The 20,724-nt window shown below is 31.3% G+C and overlaps 2 protein-coding genes across 30 annotated transcripts in view; one reads left to right on the forward strand and one right to left on the reverse strand.

Moving 5' to 3' along the window:
* The window catches only part of LOC142333452 (uncharacterized), a 238,602-nt gene extending 232,072 nt beyond the window's left edge, over positions 1-6,530 (forward strand). For all 29 annotated transcript variants that reach the window (XM_075380564.1, XM_075380583.1, XM_075380590.1 and 26 more), the window contains one exon: positions 6,278-6,530. In XM_075380564.1, coding sequence (XP_075236679.1) covers positions 6,278-6,322 — 45 coding nt within the window. In that variant the 3' untranslated portion in view covers positions 6,323-6,530. The remainder of the gene's footprint in view (positions 1-6,277) is intronic.
* A 4,535-nt stretch (positions 6,531-11,065) lies between these two features.
* LOC142332939 (uncharacterized) overlaps positions 11,066-20,724 on the reverse strand; it is an 87,844-nt gene continuing 78,185 nt past the window's right edge. Inside the window, exons 19-20 of the mRNA XM_075379651.1 lie at positions 17,535-17,678; positions 11,066-11,312 (exon numbers count right to left, since the gene is read on the reverse strand). Coding sequence (XP_075235766.1) covers positions 11,268-11,312; positions 17,535-17,678 — 189 coding nt within the window. The 3' untranslated portion in view covers positions 11,066-11,267. The remainder of the gene's footprint in view (positions 11,313-17,534; positions 17,679-20,724) is intronic.

The following is a 20,724-nucleotide window of genomic DNA, read 5'->3' on the forward strand; positions in this document are numbered from 1 at the left end:
TATCACTTGTCACACATTAATTTTCAAACTGTCCTGATGTGCTCAGCATTGAAATGGGGGTTATTTGAACCCCCAGAATCTGATGTTTTATTTAACTCTAAAATTGAATGAAAAGTAGCCTCATAAGAACGACTTATTTCATTAAGATAATTGTCATCATCAAACAAATCAAGCAGAATTCTTACGATTAATCCTATATTCTAGTGTCATACGTGGCACTACTTTACAAGAACAAATTTTAAAAGGTTCCTTAAAACATTATGAATAATTGAACAAGGAATGTTTAATTCAGGTGCTGCTTGTCATGTTGACTTGAGCAAACTATATAAGTTCTTAAATAATAATAAAATAATAAGTACTTGTTGTACTAATTCAGCATTTTTCCCATGTAATGTAATGTTTAATGTGATCAACAATTTCCAATGCTATTCACAAGCCGTAACTGTGGTGATCTTTAAATCTCGTTTTCTGGTTATGTTGAATCACAGTGTCCTGTTCTTTAAAAAAAAACAATAAATACATTTTCAAATTTTCTTTAATCCATTGTCACTCGATAGACATTGATGAAAATTTAGCAGTGTATTCATTAGAATTCGGTCGGTACAGTTTAGTACTTTTTCATTTCTCCAATTATGTGGTATTACAATAAAATTAATGATTTTATTTGTAACTATTCAGTATTGTAATAAAATGTATAACAATAAAGTCAAATGTAATTTACTTACAATATTGATACCAATTTATCTATGTGGTATGAATTATTTATAAATGCTGGGGAAAGAGACAACTCCTGCAGTTCTTCAAAACTCTTATGGGAAACAAAAGTAACAAAACCAGTTGCATTAGTCAGTATGCTGGGACAGGATGAAAAAATAATGTAGTAGTGAATTGATGAATTTAATTCAAAGAAGAATCTCATTAATGAATTTAAAATAAAAGTAGACGTAGCAACTTAATATTTAAAAGGCTTACTATAACATGAACGATGCTGCTTATATATCTGTTGTGCACAATTCCAGTTAAAAATTTTAATTGACTAATATCCATGTGCATGATTTAGGAGCTGCTAAAGTAATAGACTTAGTATACCTCACATACGCAATTTAGATATGATTCAAATTATTCAAATAATAATTAAATAACCCATAATGACTTTTATCCAGATACATGGCAAGAAGGGCTTTATTGTTGAAAATGCAGGAAGATATTACCAAATTATAGGTCTAAAAGATAGTATTGATAACGGATCGTTTAGTATGTTTTTTGTCAGTGATTATTTATCAGTGAATAGAACAGTGTTTGCCTCATCAATAAATTAAAACTGCAGTTAAGTGGCAAGGACAGTGCTGATAAGTCATAACGAATGCTAGGGTATAAAATAAGGGAGGATTTAAAGAGGATACTAAAGAGAACTGAAAGTGTTCGTGGAAAAAGGAATTAACTACTTAATAAAGGTCAACTGGTGGATAAAGAGGAAGGAAGGATAAATATTTAATGATAGGATTTAATATTACGATGTACTTTTATTATTACTTGCCTGAAAGTTATAGATTATATTCAGTTTTTAGAATGTTGACGATTTTTCTACTCACTGATACATGTGTAACAGAATGATGTAGAGTGGTTTATTCAGTGTTTTCAAGAAAATAATACTTTAGGAGAGCCAGCATATTAGAAATCACATATACTATAGAGCGCAAAAAGGAATTTTTAACAGATTATGAATAGGGATATGTTTTTCCTGATTTTTTTGTCAAACTTTTAAATACGATAGCAAATTTTAATGAATTAAAATAAATAACTATAAATATCATGTTTTATCAACCTGGTTTAGGTAATTAGCAACTGGAAGTCAGAAAATGATGGAAAGGAAATACGTACAGGTACATATAATGTAGAGACATTTTTGCAAACAAAGAAGTTAGAAAATGTTAAAAGAGAGATGAATGTAAACATAGACGTAATGGAACTTCAGTAAATAAAGTGAAATGAGAAAAAATGAAGTTATTACAGGATGATATTACAATTCAGGAAGTAAAAAGGTAGAAGTGATGTAGGAATAATTCTAAAAAAAATAAATAGCAGTTTACTAGTATAGTTTTTACTAATGAATGGAAAAGTGCTGTCAGAATGAGAATAAATACAGAGACCTGCTTTTAATACAAGTTTATATACCAACTAATCAATATGAAGATGGTACAATTGAAGTACTGTATTAAGAGAAAGAGAAAATTATGGAAGAGTAATATAAGCATTGTTGTAGAACAATAATATGGAAATTGGTGTTGTAGGGCAGCCAAACGTACTTTGGAGGGATGAAAAAGCGAAAGGAAACAACTGAGAACACAAATTGAAAGTGGAGGAAGGATAATAAATACTAAAAAATATACTAATAATAATGCTAATAATATAGGCTAGTAAAAAAACTACAAAAGAAGGCTGGAGATTTCAAAATCTCCAACTTCTTTGGTAGTCTTTTAGAAATCTGCTGGATATGAAAACAAATAAAAAATTGACGATTTATTTGCAAAATCGAAATTGAGAAATGCAATCAATCAGATATGTAGACTGCACATACAGGTGTAAGAAAAGAAGTAAAACTCTTTTCCTGCAAAGTAATGAGTATTCAAAAACTGAAACCACCAGATCATCACAAAAGAGTAAATTATTGTAAATGGTTTAAACGTCTTATTGACCAAAATGGCGTAGGTGTAATAAAGGTTAGGTTTTTTACAAAAAGGGTGGTTTCAACTGGAAAGATATATTAAACTACAAAATATACAACTGTGGTTGACTACTAGCCTCTTATTAACTGCATTAAGAATCTTTACATGATGCGAAAATTGGAGACTGGTTTGAGGTAAACAGAATGCGCATTGCTAGTCCAATCATTTTTGAAAATACAGTGGATCATTATTGAGCTGTTTTAACAACTTTCATTAATCAGTTAACAGAAGTGGAAATTAATCACCGCTATCCCAACAAGATGTTGCCACAGTTAACAGGTCAATGATTTTTTATGAAATATCATTGGGAAACAAACCATTTTGAGGGGTTTTTGGCCTGCACAATTGCCTAGTCTGACTTCCCCATATTACTTTCTATAGAGGCAGCAGAAATAGCAGTGTATCGAAACAGACCACACACAATTGACAAAATAAAAACTGCAATAACAGCACACATATGAGACATTCCAGTACATCAGTTAGTTAAAGTGTATGAAAACAAACTGAAGCATGTGCAATGTTGTATTAATGTTTGAAGAGGTCATTTTCAACACCTTTTATAAACTATTCCAGTTATTCTAATATCCAATTCTATAAAATAATGAAATAAACATGCAAAGTAATAATTAAGGAAGTTTCATCATTACACTCCCGTAATTCCAGTACCCAGCAACTTTCCAAATGCACTGTATGGTAGTAAAAATAAATGTAATATTAAAGGGAGTTAGTTAAAAGAGCTGAGAAATTAACTAAATGGAGGGTGGAACAAATTGCATCAATTGGATAAGAGACATTTTGGTTTGCTTGGCATTTATCCCGTCACCATCCCATTTTGTCGCCCTAAAGCAAAAGACGGAACGTCTGTCCCTCAAACGGCTACTGAGCCTTGAAATATTTAGCAGCCAGTGTCCCAACTGTAAAAAATGTAAGAAAATAGGCCATTAAAAAAAAAACAGCAAGGTTGATAAAGTTAAGATGCTCTACAGGAAATTGAATAATGAATCAATAAGATTCAAAAAGTTAATGAGAAATGTCTTGCAGATGAATTATCACATACAGAACATTTAGAAAGAACTGGGTAATATGAACTGAAAAGGAAAAAAGGTGACGGATATACTTAAATGGTGGAAGAAGTATACAGTAGACTTGTACTGATCTAATAGAAAACCACATAATATTCCTGTAAAAGATCAAGTACAAATGTAACAGGATGAAGTAGGAGCATCAATCAGAAAATAAAAAAGTAATGAGGAGAGTGAACAAATTTAGAATCTTAAGTAGAATATGGACAAGCTTATTTCAGAATAGGAAATTGTCCAAGAGATATCGTGAGGAGAAGGATTGACTAAAACATTGCTAGAAGGATCATCAGAAGGTGAAAAGAAGAGAGGCCTAAAAGATCAAGAATGATAAAAATTAAAAGATGTTGGATTTACAAAGAACTAAAAATTTTTATTGAAAATATAAAGTAATAAGAATCATGCATGGTGCAAGGGCCATATATCAAACAAGTATGAAAATGTTGATGAGTTGTGAAAATAATAATCTGTTTAGCTTTCAAACTTAGCATCCCATTGAAGAACAGGTTAAAAGAAATCATTAATTTAATCCCTCTTATTTTTAAGAATTCCCTTTATTCTGCTATATTTTTTTCATTGCCATATTTGACAAACTTCCAACGTCCTTCACGTAATTATTTAAGTTGGTGTAAAGTTCAAGTCATTTTTCAAATCAAAGAATCGTTTATTTTTTTTACATACTAAATTCATACCTTACAGGTAGATGATTTCAACTTACTTCACAGATTCCATTAACTCCCGCTTTCTCTTCTTCTGTTTAGCCTGTGGAACCACTGTAAGGTATTACTTCAGAGGATGATGATATGTATGAATGTAAATGAAATGTTGTTTTTACAGTCGCAGGTCGACTATTCCTGAGATGTGTGGTTAATTAAAACCCAACCACCAAAGAACACTTGTATCCACAATCTAGTATTCAAATCCGTATAAAAGTAACTAAGTTTACTAGGATTTAAATGTTAGAACTCTCGACTTTGAAATCAGTTGACTTGTGACAAGTTAACCACTAGACCAGCCCGGTGGGCTAGATTCAATTAACTACTCTTCATCATATTAACTCACATGTATATCTGATCTGTCTAAGGAATATTACAATACTTTCTTCATTGATTTATTAAATTTATTAAAATAAAATAAAATAAAATAATAAATATCTTTTATTATTATAATATAACTTTACATATAATCATTCAGCAATAGTATAAAGAATCATGAACGCTATGCTCTTTTATGTTGTACATTTCTATCGTTTGAAAAGCTGAAAATGAAATAGTGCCAATGCAACATTTATCAAATTCACTGTGTACTTCTATGCATACAAACTTAAATATAACAGTTGTGTTTACAAAGATGAATCAGTACAAATAAATTGTATTTCTAACAGAATTGATTAAAAAATAAATAATTGGGCATTTTTAGATTAAGCAACAGTTGTAACAACAGACAAACAATTTAATGGCTTTTATTTGCACAAAGTATCTTTAGATATATTACAATAATGGTTTTAAAATGCTACGTTAAAGTGAATGAAAATAAATAAGTTTTATAATATCCATTTTGGGCAAGGAATTTGTCCTGTAGTAGCCTCTTTAAGTAACACCTGCATAACAGTGCTTTAGCTAACTTCCATTTGTATACTGTCATTGTTCTTGCAGATATAATTTCCGACTTCTAATATCAGACAAAGTTTTCAGAAATTTAAATGATGAAATTTTCAAAATTTACAACATTTAACAATTTTTATTTCATTTGTACTTTTGTGAAGAATTCAATTTAACTTTTTTGAAGGAGCTATTTATCCTTGTAGCCCAAGTAAATGCTTTTTTTAAAAGACCAAAAAAAAGGAAATTAGGAAAATAATTATAATTATATGTATATAAAAATAAAGACAGAAAAATATTTATTTCAAACTGAATAGTTTTGGATTTAACAAACTTTAGTCCAGGAGAGTAATATTCCACTGCTTATAAATAGTAAGTAAACTTTGTTTCTATTTTAACAGCTATGGATGATATAAAAAAAAGATTGACGCAAAAAGATAAGGAAGAAATGCAATCTTGAACATTACTTGCTATTGGATCATAATACAGTCACTGTGAAAATTAACAGGTAATTGAAGGTATATTGGACATCTGGAATAAATAAATTATTACAAAGATATGCAAGGTAATAGTGTATACATGTTGGAGCAATGTAAAAGGAATGCATAATTTTGGATACAGTGGCAGCAATAAACAAAAATACCATGCGATTACATTTTACTCCTCAAGGAGTAATCGATTTAAAAGTGCAGAGCATTATTAATTACATTATTACTATTATTATTATTATTATTATTATTATTATTATATTATTACTGGTCGACCTGAGAGTATACAAGATTACATTTTGTTACATAACTCTTAATTATGAACAATATAAATCACTAAATTGTGCATTACTTCATTTTAAATGTGTTTTGTTTAATTTTAGGTTTCTAATTTAGATGAATACTTTTTATACAAGTTTGAAGTTTGATAAAGCAGAAATTACTAACGAGGGGTAGTGTTGAAAATGCTGTTGATGAGTGATTCTGTTTAATAGTAGAAGCACCCTACAGCTGTTACAAAATTAAATCCAGCATTCTATAAAAAATATTTAAAAAAATTAATTAATTAAAAGTATAATCAATTATATATCAAATAAAAATATTATTGTTACAATAAATAAAAAAAAGTAACAGAGAGTGGTTTATTAACTATCCTTTAACTGTCCCTTTCTTTTTTTTTTACTTTATATTTTAATTCTGAAGTAAAACAGCAAGGATCTAGAGAACTTTACAATGTAATACTTCTCCTTTACACAGACATTCAGCTGTCAGGGTAAAAGGAAAAGCATGATTTACTGCATGATTAGTTTCCCTGTACAGGAATATAACTGTAACTGATTTAGAAAATTTTGCATTTTGGGAACTGGGAGCTGGTATAAATACGTATTTTAATCTTTCTTTCAAATGGTTAATATCTTACTATATAAACACAGATTAAGTGCAACCATATCGGAGAGGTATCTGTTGAGAGCCAGAATAAGAAATGATTTCTGAAAGAGGACAGCAGCTCTTTCAGTAACTGTTAAGGGTGTAGGCCAGGAGGACCTAAATGGAATTATCAACATCACTCATCCTTCTGAGTACTACACAGCTGAAAGCAATGAAAAACTACTGCTGCTTTTTTTTTCAAGAAAATTTAACTCTTCAATGTTCATATAACAAAGATGGAGGTGTCTTCCTTGGTAAAATATTCTGGAGGTAAAGATATTGATTTGCATGGCATTTTTCCTGCCACCACCACATTCGTTCGCCCTAAAGCATAAGACTGAATGTCTCTGCCACAAACGGTTGCTGAAGCTCGAAACAGAGTAGTGACAAGTGTCCTAAATAGCTCCTAGGGCTTACCTAACAGCGTGAGTGGACTAAGCGCGGTGTCATACACCACCGGCTTACGTGTCCCAACCGCTCACTTGACATATATTTACTAAAATGGGTAGATGCACCCCGTCAACTACTAAAAATATATATGACATCCATAAATTAAAATTTACTTCGTCCAGACAGCAAAACTATAAGGAGACGTGATCCCTTCTGGGAATGTCATTCCCAGTAACCGGTCAAATACTAGGTTCCACAGTAAGGGACCGAGAACGGAATCCTGCGGGTTTCCCTTGGTGACGGATTTTTCCACAGCTAGATGCGCATTATTTAACAGAGCCGTACGATTAGACAAATAGTCATGTTCTACGGCCTGCAGGGCTACGGGAACATTGCGGTGTTCCAACTTATAGAAGACAGAACTCCAACACAAGGAAGGGAATGCTGCCTCTATGTCTATAAAAATTGCCAAAACATATTACAGTCGGCGCTTTCCATCTCGGCAAGAGCATTTAAGTTGCAATCCTCAGTGCCAACCCCTTTCGTGAAGCCATTCTGGCTTCGATTTAGAAAACATTTCACCTCAATTCTTTCCCAGAGCCATATATATATCAATAAAAAAATATTTTAGAAACATTTACGGTAATTTGTTAAGAAATTATACATGACGGATGGAGTGAGTGCTCGTACAAATATTTTAACATATACACACACAAGAATACTTCGTTTTTCAGAAAAAAAATCGATGGGTCTACCCAGCATTTTATTTTGGGAAAAGTGTTTGTTTACCTAAATTCAATCAACTAAATGGAATGATTTTTTTAAATTACAATACGTAAATTAATACAAATTGGAATATCAAGTATACAAAATCCATTAAGAAAAGCAATATTATTTTTTTTAAATAATTACAATTAATCATTTAAAAGACAATTTTAGATAGAATAAGACGGATCTTTTGTAATAATATAAGTGTAAAAAATAATTTTAAAAATGGATACTGCAAAGATATAAAAAAAATTAAAATAAAACTAAAGAAACTAATTTTTTGGGAACATGTCGCAAAATTTTATTATGAAGTAAAGTAAAACATGTTAAAAGCGCCAGCATTACTACACACACACACACACCAGACACAAACTAATGTGAATAAAATATGTATTTAATTTTTTTTTTATTTTGACTAGAAATAGCTTTATTTGTATGCTTCCTATTTAAAATTGCAGAAAGAACCATGTTCTTTTTGCAGTCAAAATAGCTGGTGCAGTTAAAAAATTTCTGTACATCTTCCATAAAAAATGAGTATTTTGATCACATTAAACTACAAATGTCATATTAAATATCCACAAATATTTTCATTATTGTGGTAACAATTGCGAATTTAAAAAAAAAATAATACATATTGATAAAAACAAGAAAAGTTTTTTTAGTCCTTTTTCTCTAAAGCACCATAGTAATTCAAATGATATATCATCAGTTCAAAGTAATTTAACCTTTTTTTCAGTCTTTTGGACCTTCTTTACAGTCTATACATTAATTCATTTCCCTGACTGCCACACTGACACGATCGTCTCGAAAGATGACTATTTTTCTAGTATCTGAGAAATCTGGGGTAAATGGTACGACTAGATAAAAAAAAACAATATATTGTGCTTAGTGTAAAATAACTTTGTTAAACAAGGAATAAATACAAATTTTTTTAAATAGAGTTTAGAGAATTTGAGTAAAATAGTATAGATGAAGCCCACAGAGACTAAATAAAAACGTAAAAATTTCGAAATTCAATAGAAACATAACATATTAAATTGTGGTAGATTTCAATAGATATTCAAAACAAATAATTTTCAAAAGCGCAATATATCCCAAATTTTAAAAAAATACTTAGAAGTGTACTTCTGTAACTTATTTTTTCAATTTCTACTCGTGAAAATAAGACCGGTTTTATTTTCACCAATAGATCATGTCCTGAATATTTTTTTTCATTCCTCCTGAATTATCCTTATAACTTATAAATTATGAAACAAACACAGTAATGTATATACAGTAAACGAAAGAAAGTTAATTTTGAATTACCTTTAATAAAATATAATTATAATTGCGATATAAACTTAAATTTTAGTCTTTCACTTTTTATTTCTTGAGTTTTTATTTGTGTTGGTTTGTTCTCCTGCTCCACTGGGCCGGCTCAACAATCAGGTATTACTCAGCCCAGGGGAGTGACCTTGCGACTCTAATGAGCCTCGACACCTACCGGCATGGCAGGCCGGCTCACCGGTTCCGGATCTTTTCCTTATTTCCTGCCTCTAACCGCTTAGGCCAGGGCACCGGGCCCGGGTATGCTGTTCCCGTGCTCTGTCCCAGCAGCCAGGTCTCGGGCTTTATGTTTTTTCTTCTTCTTAAAGAAATTTCTCTCACTTCTTGTAATCCACTTCCTTTGCTCGTATAACTCAGACACGAATCTCTCAATTGTCAGCCATTCCTCTTTATCTCTTTGTTGCAGTTTCCGGGATAATCTCTTGTATGTTGTATCTTGCTTTTAGATCGTCCCAATGTGCGCATTCCAAAAAGGTGTGGCAGAAAGTTTCCTTTTGACCGCAGTATATCGGGATCTATATCCCAATATTACTATATTTTTATTTATATTACGATAACTATATTCCTTATAGTTGGTGGTAATTCACGACCGAAGCTAGAAGATCCCCCTGGAACCAAGGGGCGTCAAGGGGAAAATTGGCCACTCACAAGCTGCGAGTCAATATGGCGAGAGCCGCATTGTCGGAACGTGTGAGAGTTCCTTGATGCGGTTGATATGTTCAACCGACATCAGTAGTTTAATTAAGGGAAAGACACCTAACGCACTGCTGTGGGAAGCTAACCTTGAGATATATGGCTAACAACTAGCCAGTTAGGACTCCAAGCGCTTTTATATGGTGGACAGATACTTGCTGGCATTCAACGACTCCGGCGTGGCAGCGAATTGCTGTCTGGACGAAGTAAATTTTAATTTATGGATGTCATATATATGTTTAGTAGTTAACGGGGTGCACCTACCCATTTTAGTAAATATATGTCAAGTGAGCGGTTGGGACACGTAAGCCGGTGGTGTATGACACCGCGCTTAGTCCGCTCACGCTGTTAGGTAAGCCCTAGGAGCTATTTAGGACACTTGTCACTACTCTGTTTCGAGCTTCAGCAACCGTTTGTGGCAGAGACATTCAGTCTTATGCTTTAGGGCGAACGAATGTGGTGGTGGCAGGAAAAATGCCATGCAAATCAATATCTTTACCTCCAGAATATTTTACCAAGGAAGACACCTCCATCTTTGTTATATGAACATTGAAGAGTTAAATTTTCTTGAAAAAAAAAGCAGCAGTAGTTTTTCATTGCTTTCAGCTGTGTAGTACTCAGAAGGATGAGTGATGTTGATAATTCCATTTAGGTCCTCCTGGCCTACACCCTTAACAGTTACTGAAAGAGCTGCTGTCCTCTTTCAGAAATCATTTCTTATTCTGGCTCTCAACAGATACCTAACCGATATGGTTGCACTTAATCTGTGTTTATATAGAGAGATATTAACCATTTAAAAGAAAGATTAAAATACGTATTTATACCAGCTCCCAGTTCCCAAAATGCAAAATTTTCTAAATCAGTTACAGTTATATTCCTGTACAGAGAAACTAATCATGCAGTAAATCATGCTTTTCCTTTTACCCTGATAGCTGAATGTCTGTGTAAAGGAGAAGTATTACATTGTAAAGTTCTCTAGATCCTTGCTGTTTTACTTCAGAATTAAAATAAAAAGTAAAAAAAAAAAGAAAGGGACAGTTAAAGGATAGTTAATAAACCACTCTCTGTTACTTTTTTTTATTTATTGTAACAATAAAATTTTTCTTTGATATATAATTGATTATACTTTTAATTAATTAATTTTTTTTAATATTTTTTATAGGATGCTGGATTTAATTTTGTAACAGCTGTAGGGTGCTTCTACTATTAAACAGAATCACTCATCAACAGCATTTTCAACACTACCCCTTGTTAGTAATTTCTGCTTTATCAAACTACAAACTTGTATAAAAAGTATTCATCTAAATTAGAAACCTAAAATTAAACAAAACACATTTAAAATGAAGTAATGCACAATTTAGTGAATTATATTGTTCATAATTAAGAGTCATGTAACAAAATGTAATCTTGTATACTCTCAGGTCGACCAGTAATAATATAATAATAATAATAATAATAATAATAGTAATAATGTAATTAATAATGCTCTGCACTTTTAAATTGATTACTCCTTGAGGAGTAAAATATAATCGCATGGTATTTTTGTTTATTGCTGCCACTGTATCCAAAATTATGCATTCCTTTTACATTGCTCCAACATGTATACACTATTACCTTGCATATCTTTGTAATAATTTATTTATTCCAGATGTCCAATATACCTTCAATTACCTGTTAATTTTCACAGTGACTGTATTATGATCCAATAGCAAGTAATGTTCAAGATTGCATTTCTTCCTTATCTTTTTGCGTCAATCTTTTTTTTATATCATCCATAGCTGTTAAAATAGAAACAAAGTTTACTTACTATTTATAAGCAGTGGAATATTACTCTCCTGGACTAAAGTTTGTTAAATCCAAAACTATTCAGTTTGAAATAAATATTTTTCTGTCTTTATTTTTATATACATATAATTATAATTATTTTCCTAATTTCCTTTTTTTTGGTCTTTTAAAAAAAGCATTTACTTGGGCTACAAGGATAAATAGCTCCTTCAAAAAAGTTAAATTGAATTCTTCACAAAAGTACAAATGAAATAAAAATTGTTAAATGTTGTAAATTTTGAAAATTTCATCATTTAAATTTCTGAAAACTTTGTCTGATATTAGAAGTCGGAAATTATATCTGCAAGAACAATGACAGTATACAAATGGAAGTTAGCTAAAGCACTGTTATGCAGGTGTTACTTAAAGAGGCTACTACAGGACAAATTCCTTGCCCAAAATGGATATTATAAAACTTATTTATTTTCATTCACTTTAACGTAGCATTTTAAAACCATTATTGTAATATATCTAAAGATACTTTGTGCAAATAAAAGCCATTAAATTGTTTGTCTGTTGTTACAACTGTTGCTTAATCTAAAAATGCCCAATTATTTATTTTTTAATCAATTCTGTTAGAAATACAATTTATTTGTACTGATTCATCTTTGTAAACACAACTGTTATATTTAAGTTTGTATGCATAGAAGTACACAGTGAATTTGATAAATGTTGCATTGGCACTATTTCATTTTCAGCTTTTCAAACGATAGAAATGTATAACATAAAAGAGCATAGCGTTCATGATTCTTTATACTATTGCTGAATGATTATATGTAAAGTTATATTATAATAATAAAAGATATTTATTATTTTATTTTATTTTATTTTAATAAATTTAATAAATCAATGAAGAAAGTATTGTAATATTCCTTAGACAGATCAGATATACATGTGAGTTAATATGATGAAGAGTAGTTAATTGAATCTAGCCCACCGGGCTGGTCTAGTGGTTAACTTGTCATAAGTCAACTGATTTCAAAGCCGAGAGTTCTAACATTTAAATCCTAGTAAACTTAGTTACTTTTATATGGATTTGAATACTAGATTGTGGATACAAGTGTTCTTTGGTGGTTGGGTTTTAATTAACCACACATCTCAGGAATAGTCGACCTGTGACTGTACAAACTACATTTCATTTACATTCATACATATCATCCTCTGAAGTAATACCTTACAGTGGTTCCACAGGCTAAACAGAAGAATAGAAAGCGGGAGTTAATGGAATCTGTGAAGTAAGTTGAAATCATCTACCTGTAAGGTATGAATTTAGTATGTAAAAAAAATAAACGATTCTTTGATTTGAAAAATGACTTGAACTTTACACCAACTTAAATAATTACGTGAAGGACGTTGGAAGTTTGTCAAATATGGCAATGAAAAAAATATAGCAGAATAAAGGGAATTCTTAAAAATAAGAGGGATTAAATTAATGATTTCTTTTAACCTGTTCTTCAATGGGATGCTAAGTTTGAAAGCTAAACAGATTATTATTTTCACAACTCATCAACATTTTCATACTTGTTTGATATATGGCCCTTGCACCATGCATGATTCTTATTACTTTATATTTTCAATAAAAATTTTTAGTTCTTTGTAAATCCAACGTCTTTTAATTTTTATCATTCTTGATCTTTTAGGCCTCTCTTCTTTTCACCTTCTGATGATCCTTCTAGCAATGTTTTAGTCAATCCTTCTCCTCACGATATCTCTTGGACAATTTCCTATTCTGAAATAAGCTTGTCCATATTCTACTTAAGATTCTAAATTTGTTCACTCTCCTCATTACTTTTTTATTTTCTGATTGATGCTCCTACTTCATCCTGTTACATTTGTACTTGATCTTTTACAGGAATATTATGTGGTTTTCTATTAGATCAGTACAAGTCTACTGTATACTTCTTCCACCATTTAAGTATATCCGTCACCTTTTTTCGTTTTCAGTTCATATTACCCAGTTCTTTCTAAAAGTTCTGTATGTGATTATTCATCTGCAAGACATTTCTCATTTACTTTTTGAATCTTATTGATTCATTATTCAATTTCCTGTAGAGCATCTTAACTTCTTCAACCTTGCTGTTTTTTTTTAATGGCCTATTTTCTTACATTTTTTACAGTTGGGACATTGGCTGCTAAATGTTTCAAGGCTCAGTAGCCATTTGAGGAACAGACATTCAGTCTTAAGGTTTAGGGTGACCAAATGGGGTGGTGGCGGGATAAATGCCAAGCAAACCAAAATGTCTCTTATCCAATTGATGTATTTGTTCCACCCTCCATTTAGTTAATTTCTCAGCTCTTTTAACTAACTCCCTTTAATATTACATTTATTTTTACTACCATACAGTGCATTTGGAAAGTTGCTGGGTACTGGAATTACGGGAGTGTAATGATGAAACTTCCTTAATTATTACTTTGCATGTTTATTTCATTATTTTATAGAATTGGATATTAGAATAACTGGAATAGTTTATAAAAGGTGTTGAAAATGACCTCTTCAAACATTAATACAACATTGCACATGTTTCAGTTTGTTTTCATACACTTTAACTAACTGATGTACTGGAATGTCTCATATGTGTGCTGTTATTGCAGTTTTTAGTTTGTCAATTGTGTGTGGTCTGTTTCGATACACTGCTATTTCTGCTGCCTCTATAGAAAGTAATATGGGGAAGTCAGACTAGGCAATTGTGCAGGCCAAAAACCCCTCAAAATGGTTTGTTTCCCAATGATATTTCATAAAATATCATTGGCCTGTTAACTGTGGCAACATATTGTTGGGATAGCCGTGATTAATTTCCACTTCTGTTAACTGATTAATGAAAGTTGTTAAAACAGCTCAACAATGATCACTATCCACTGTATTTTCAAAAATGATTGGACTCACAATGCGCATTCTGTTCACCTCAAACCAGTCTCCAATTTTCGCATCATGTAAAGATTCTTAATGCAGTTAATAAGAGGCTAGTAGTCGTATATTGTCGCAGTTGTATATTTTGTAGTTTAATATATCTTTCCAGTTGAAACCACCCTTTTTGTAAAAAACCTAACCTTTAGTACACCTACGCCATTTTGGTCAATAAGACGTTTAAACCATTTATAATAATTTACTCTTTCGGTATGATCTGTTGGTTTCAGTTTTTGAATACACATCACTTTGTAGGAAAAGAGTTTCACTTCTTTTCTTACATTATATGTACCTCTACGTATTTCCTTTCCATCATTTTCTGATTTCCAGTTGCTGATTACCTAAACCAGGTTGATAAAACATGATATTTATAGTTATTATTTTAATTCATTAAAATTCGCTATCGTATTTAAAAGTTTGACAAAAAAAATCAGAAAAAACATATCCCTATTCATAATCTGTTAAAAATTCCTTTTTCCACTCTATAGTATATGTGATTTCTAATATGCTGGCTCTCCCAAAGTATTATTTTCTTGAAAACACTGCATAAACCACTCTACATCATTCTGTTACACATGTATCAGTGAGTAGAAAAATCGTCAACATTCTAAAAACTGAATATAATCTATAACTTTCAGGCAAGTAATAATAAAAGTACATCGTAATATTAAATCCTATCATTAAATATTTATCCTTCCTTCCTCTTTATCCACCAGTTGACCTTTATTAAGTAGTTAATTCCTTTTTCCACGAACACTTTCAGTTCTCTTTAGTATCCTCTTTAAATCCTCCCTTATTTTATACCCTAGCATTCGTTATGATTTATCAGCACTGTCCTTGCCACTTAACTGCAGTTTTAATTTATTGATGAGGCAAACACTGTTCTATTCACTGATAAACAATCACTGACAAAAAACATACTAAACGATCCGTTATCAATACTATCTTTTAGACCTATAATTTGGTAATATCTTCCTGCATGTTCAACAATAAAGACCTTCTTGCCATGTATCTGGATAAAAGTCATTATGGGTTATTTAATTATTATTTGAATAATTTGAATCATATATAAATTGTGTATGTGAGGTATACTAAGTCTATTACTTTAGTAGCTCCTAAATCATGCACATGGATATTAGAGTCTCTTAAAATTTTTGACTGGAATTGTGCACAACAGATATATAAGTAGCATCGTTCATATTATAGTACGCCTTTTATATATTAAGTTGCTACGTCTACTTTTATTTTCAAATTCATTAATGAAATCTTTGAATTAAATTCATCAATTCACTACCTCATTCTGTTTTCATCCTGTCCCAGCATACTGACTAATGCAACTGGTTTTGTTACATTTATTTCCCATAAGAGTTTTGAAGAACTGCACGAGTTGTCTCTTTCCCCAGCATTTATAAATAATTCATACCACATAGATAAATTGGTATCAATATTGTGAGTAAATTACATTTGATTTTATTGTTATACATTTTATTACAATACTGAATAGTTACAAACAAAATCATTAATTTTATTGTAATACCACATAATTGGAGAAATGAAAAAGTACTAAACTGTACCTACCGAATTCTAATGAATACACTGCTAAATTTTCATCAATGTCTATTGAGTGACAATGGATTAAAGAAAATTTGAAAATGTATTGATTGTTTTTTTTTAAAGAAAGAGTCACTGTGGTTCAACATAACCACAAAACTTGATTTAAAGATCACCACAGTTACGGCTTGTGAATAGCATTGGAAATTGTTGATCACATTAAACATTACATTACATGGGAAAAATGCTGAATTAGTATAACAAGTACTTATTATTTTATTATTATTTAAGAACTTATATAGTTTGCTCAAGTCAACATGACAAGCAGCACCTGAATTAAACATTCCTTGTTCAATTATTCATAATGTTTTAAGGAACCTTTTAAAATTTGTTCTTGTAAATTAGTGCCACCTATCACACTAGAAGATAGGATTAATCGTAAGAATTCTGCTTGCTTTGTTTGATGATGGCTATTATCTTAATGAAATAAGTCGTTCTTATGAGTCTACTTTTCATTCACTTTTAGAGGTAAATAAAACATAAGATTCTGGGGTTCAAAAAAACCCCCATTTCAATACTGAGCACATCAGGACAGTTTGAAAATTAATGTGTGACAAATGATACTGGTGAGATCTCTTCATTTTTCCTTTATGAACATTGCTTTATGAACCTCAATATATTGGAAAATTTTCCCTTTCCTCATCTACAACATATACTCCAGCAAATTGGACGCCACTACCACTGCCACATCGAGTATAACTGTTCATAAATTTCTGAAGGACAAATTTCCTGGTAGGTTGATTGGTCGCGGCCAAGTGGTAAAACAATCTGATCAATTTGAAATATGACTATAGCTTGGAAATTAATAATTTTAAATTAAAAATTGGTTTTTACGTAAGTAAATAATTTTTATAAAATAAACTAAAGAATTACAGCAGTTGCAGGTTTTAGTTAAAATGTTACAGCTGCTTTTTAACGTTATTCAACAAATAAATTTTTGGACTGAACAATTATACATCAGGATAGAGAAATATAAAAATTATAGGGATAATAAAACAACGTTGTGTTTCTTTTTTGAATAACAGTGACCATTTTCATATGAAGGTTATACTAACTAAATAAAATAGTTTACTAAATGGTAAGTCTTTTTTAAACTTTTTTACACAAAATGTACAATGTAAATCATTACAAAAGAAAATTTTGTTATAATGCTATTAACCATGAAGAGAAAGCTAATCAGATATCTCAAAACTTACATAATTGTTAATATGTTGATGCTGCAAACAGTACGTAAGACCAATACTTTGAGTAAAAAATTTTACTTTTTTTAACTGATAACTACTGACGGTGAAGTTTAATATTTTGTATTGTAAAATATTTTTATTTACAAAGGTCTGCAACTGAATAGTTTTATATATTAGAAATAAATAATGAAAGGATATTTACATAAACATAAATTAAGATATTAAATAAGGCACTTAAAAAAATTAATGGTTATGGGAATTAATAAAATAAATAAATACATTCTTTAAACAATAGGTGCATTTGATGTAATAATTCATGACTGCATACAACAAAGCTATGTTTATGAAATACAAACACACACACACACACACACACACACACACACACACACACACACACACACACACTATATATAAATATATGTGTAATGTGTATGTTTAATTTGGACCCTACAGTCCTAATTTGAGATAGTACAGCTATAAAGTATGTTAAAGAGTCATGGGTAGATCCATAATCAAAGATGTACTGATCAAATCCCAAGAAAACCAGTATACATCAATTCAATCTGATCCTGAAAGTGTCTTCAATATGAATCCAGCAGGTATCTGGTTGAACACTACATTGAGAAATGATCACACATAAGGAAACAGTGAGTAGTAGATAAGGGACAAAATTCTCATGTTGACCAAAATACAAGCTCATCCAAAGATTATTGATTTATACATCCAAAGAAATTGAGGTATATTTATCAGGATAGAAACAGCACATTATCGATAAATGTTTTTGCATTTATTAAATTAATTATGCATTATATATTTAATGTTTTGACCACCACAAATATATGCTTTTTTTCTAGATGCTACGGAATCAGCTGAGGACTGGTTTGGGCTTCATGAAGAATTGTAGAACCTTCATTTGAATTTTAAAATATTTAGAACTATATAAACTGAATATACACTACTTAACCGAACCCTAAATGTAGCAGTATGTTTATTAAATACAATTGCGAGATAAAGCTATCAAAGAAAATAGAGAGAGAAAATGTAATAAAACTATAGTTAGTACTATTAAACAGTAGTCAGTACTTTGATATTTGACATCAAAAGAGAATAAATTAGAGATTAGAATATTACTCTAACACTACCATGAAATTAGATTTAGCTAGTAACTTGTTAAACTATTGTCTATCTTATTTAATACACGAATCTTTTCAAGGTATCATAATTCTTACTTATTAATACTTACAATGCACAAAAATGTTCATCACTGTTTTCAAAACATGTAATACTATTACCTTATTTATAAAAAAATAACCTCTGGGAACAGGATGGCACGTGCAGTTTCATAATAACATAGGCAGTAGCCTGGATTTTCTCGAGGGGGGAAAATATGAAAATGTTTTTTGTTAAAAATTGGTTTTATTTGAATATTTTAAAACGCCAAAATTAATAATTGGAATGCTATTCGAAACTATCTAAATCATAATTCAGCACTAGCCTATGAGATTTCTGTATTAATCGTAACAAAATTTCTTTCTCAGATTTATTTTTAGCTTCCAGAGCACTTTTTTATGCACACTCATCTTGCACAGACCGACAAGCCGATTTTTTTGTTATTGTTGACTGTAACCAAGTTTTTATCCTGCATAAGGTGCTGAAGGATTTTTCTATAGTAAACCTTGTGCAAGTGAGATAAGTAGCATCCATTTTATGGATGGGTAGAACAATTGGGTTTCTTTAACTACTGCAGCTGGTACTACCTCCTTCAGTTCGGCCTTGGCACATTTTTTCCTTTCCATTGGTTATACAAAAGTACAGCTGCACCAAGGAAATCATTAAAATTGTAGTAACTCCAAAACTTGTAGTTTTTTTTTCAAGTTTTCCATATCAAACATTATGTAAAGCAATGTAAGCAATGAGAATGCGGGCAAGTTCTCCTCAGAAAAACGCTCTTCCAGAGACATTATTAATGAATCTGTGTACGGAATAATTAGCGATCTTCTACAAAATACGCCAGGAGTCTATGCTGGTGGATTCGCACGATGTTTCTGCTGATTTATGACTCGTGGCATATTGAAATCTGTTGAAATATGCTCAGCGATTGTTTCAGCCTCTCCTGTCACGCTTTCATTTTCAGCAACCGCATTTCCACGATGTCTTCTCATGATGAAGTTATGATGTCGTTGATTTTTTTTGCGATTTCCACATTGAAGTATGCCCATATTTGTTAACTGAAGCATGTACCACCGACTGCAGTAGTTCCGAATATTTTGGTATGAGACAAACACTAATAATGAATTTCTGATTTTGTAGTAGGATAATGCATTTGAAAACCGCTTTTTTCGTTGCATTGTTACCATCTGTTGACAGTTTTTCAAGCGCCATAACAATTTGCAATTAGTGTATCTTGAATGTGGCACTTTTTTATTTTTGAGAGCAACGGATTGCACATAGCATTGGTGTATTTGGTATGCATTTTTGATGAAGGGCTGATTCTCCAAAGCATCTTATTATTTCTTTTAATGTGGAGGCCGGATGTTGTATCACTTTTATTTCATTTCAGCTGTTTACAACTAAGTTCAGTTTGTGACTAGCACAGAAAAAGTATAATGCTGTCGTATTCTTTTCTTGAATAATTTTCTGGTGGACACCACCATCTTTCCCTGCCTTACTGGAACACCCATCGTATCCTTGTCCAATGCACTTGTCTGGATCAAGGCTTACCTTTTCTACAAAGATGTTAATTGAAGATGATACAGATTTTGCATCGTGTCAGTAACTCTACATGTACTAGAAATTCCTGACGAACCTTTTCATCGTCAAAAATTTATCTTCAAAGGAAAGTTGCTCTTTCCCTAATATGCCGGTGCTCTTGTCTGCCGGGATACTGTAGCAGATGCTTTATTTATGTCAGTAGTGATGTCGTCTGCAATGACGTCGCCACATAGGCTGAATATTTCATTTTGAATCTATGGTGGCAAGTGGGATTTTTGTGCTCTTTTAAAATGTGGTCACCAGCGTCTAGTTTGAGTTTCACCAAATCTTCCAAAACACCAAAGATAGGTCATGTGTAATTTAATTGCACGCCATCCGTAGCATAGTCATAACTTGTAGTTGGTGACAAAAGGTTTTTTAAAACTCCCACTTTTTGAGATGCGATCATACTCAACGAACGTGGAAGTCGGTGACCTGCATCGTTATC

Source organism: Lycorma delicatula, chromosome 12, assembly GCF_047948215.1.
Source record: "Lycorma delicatula isolate Av1 chromosome 12, ASM4794821v1, whole genome shotgun sequence".
Lineage (NCBI taxonomy): Eukaryota > Metazoa > Arthropoda > Insecta > Hemiptera > Fulgoridae > Lycorma > Lycorma delicatula.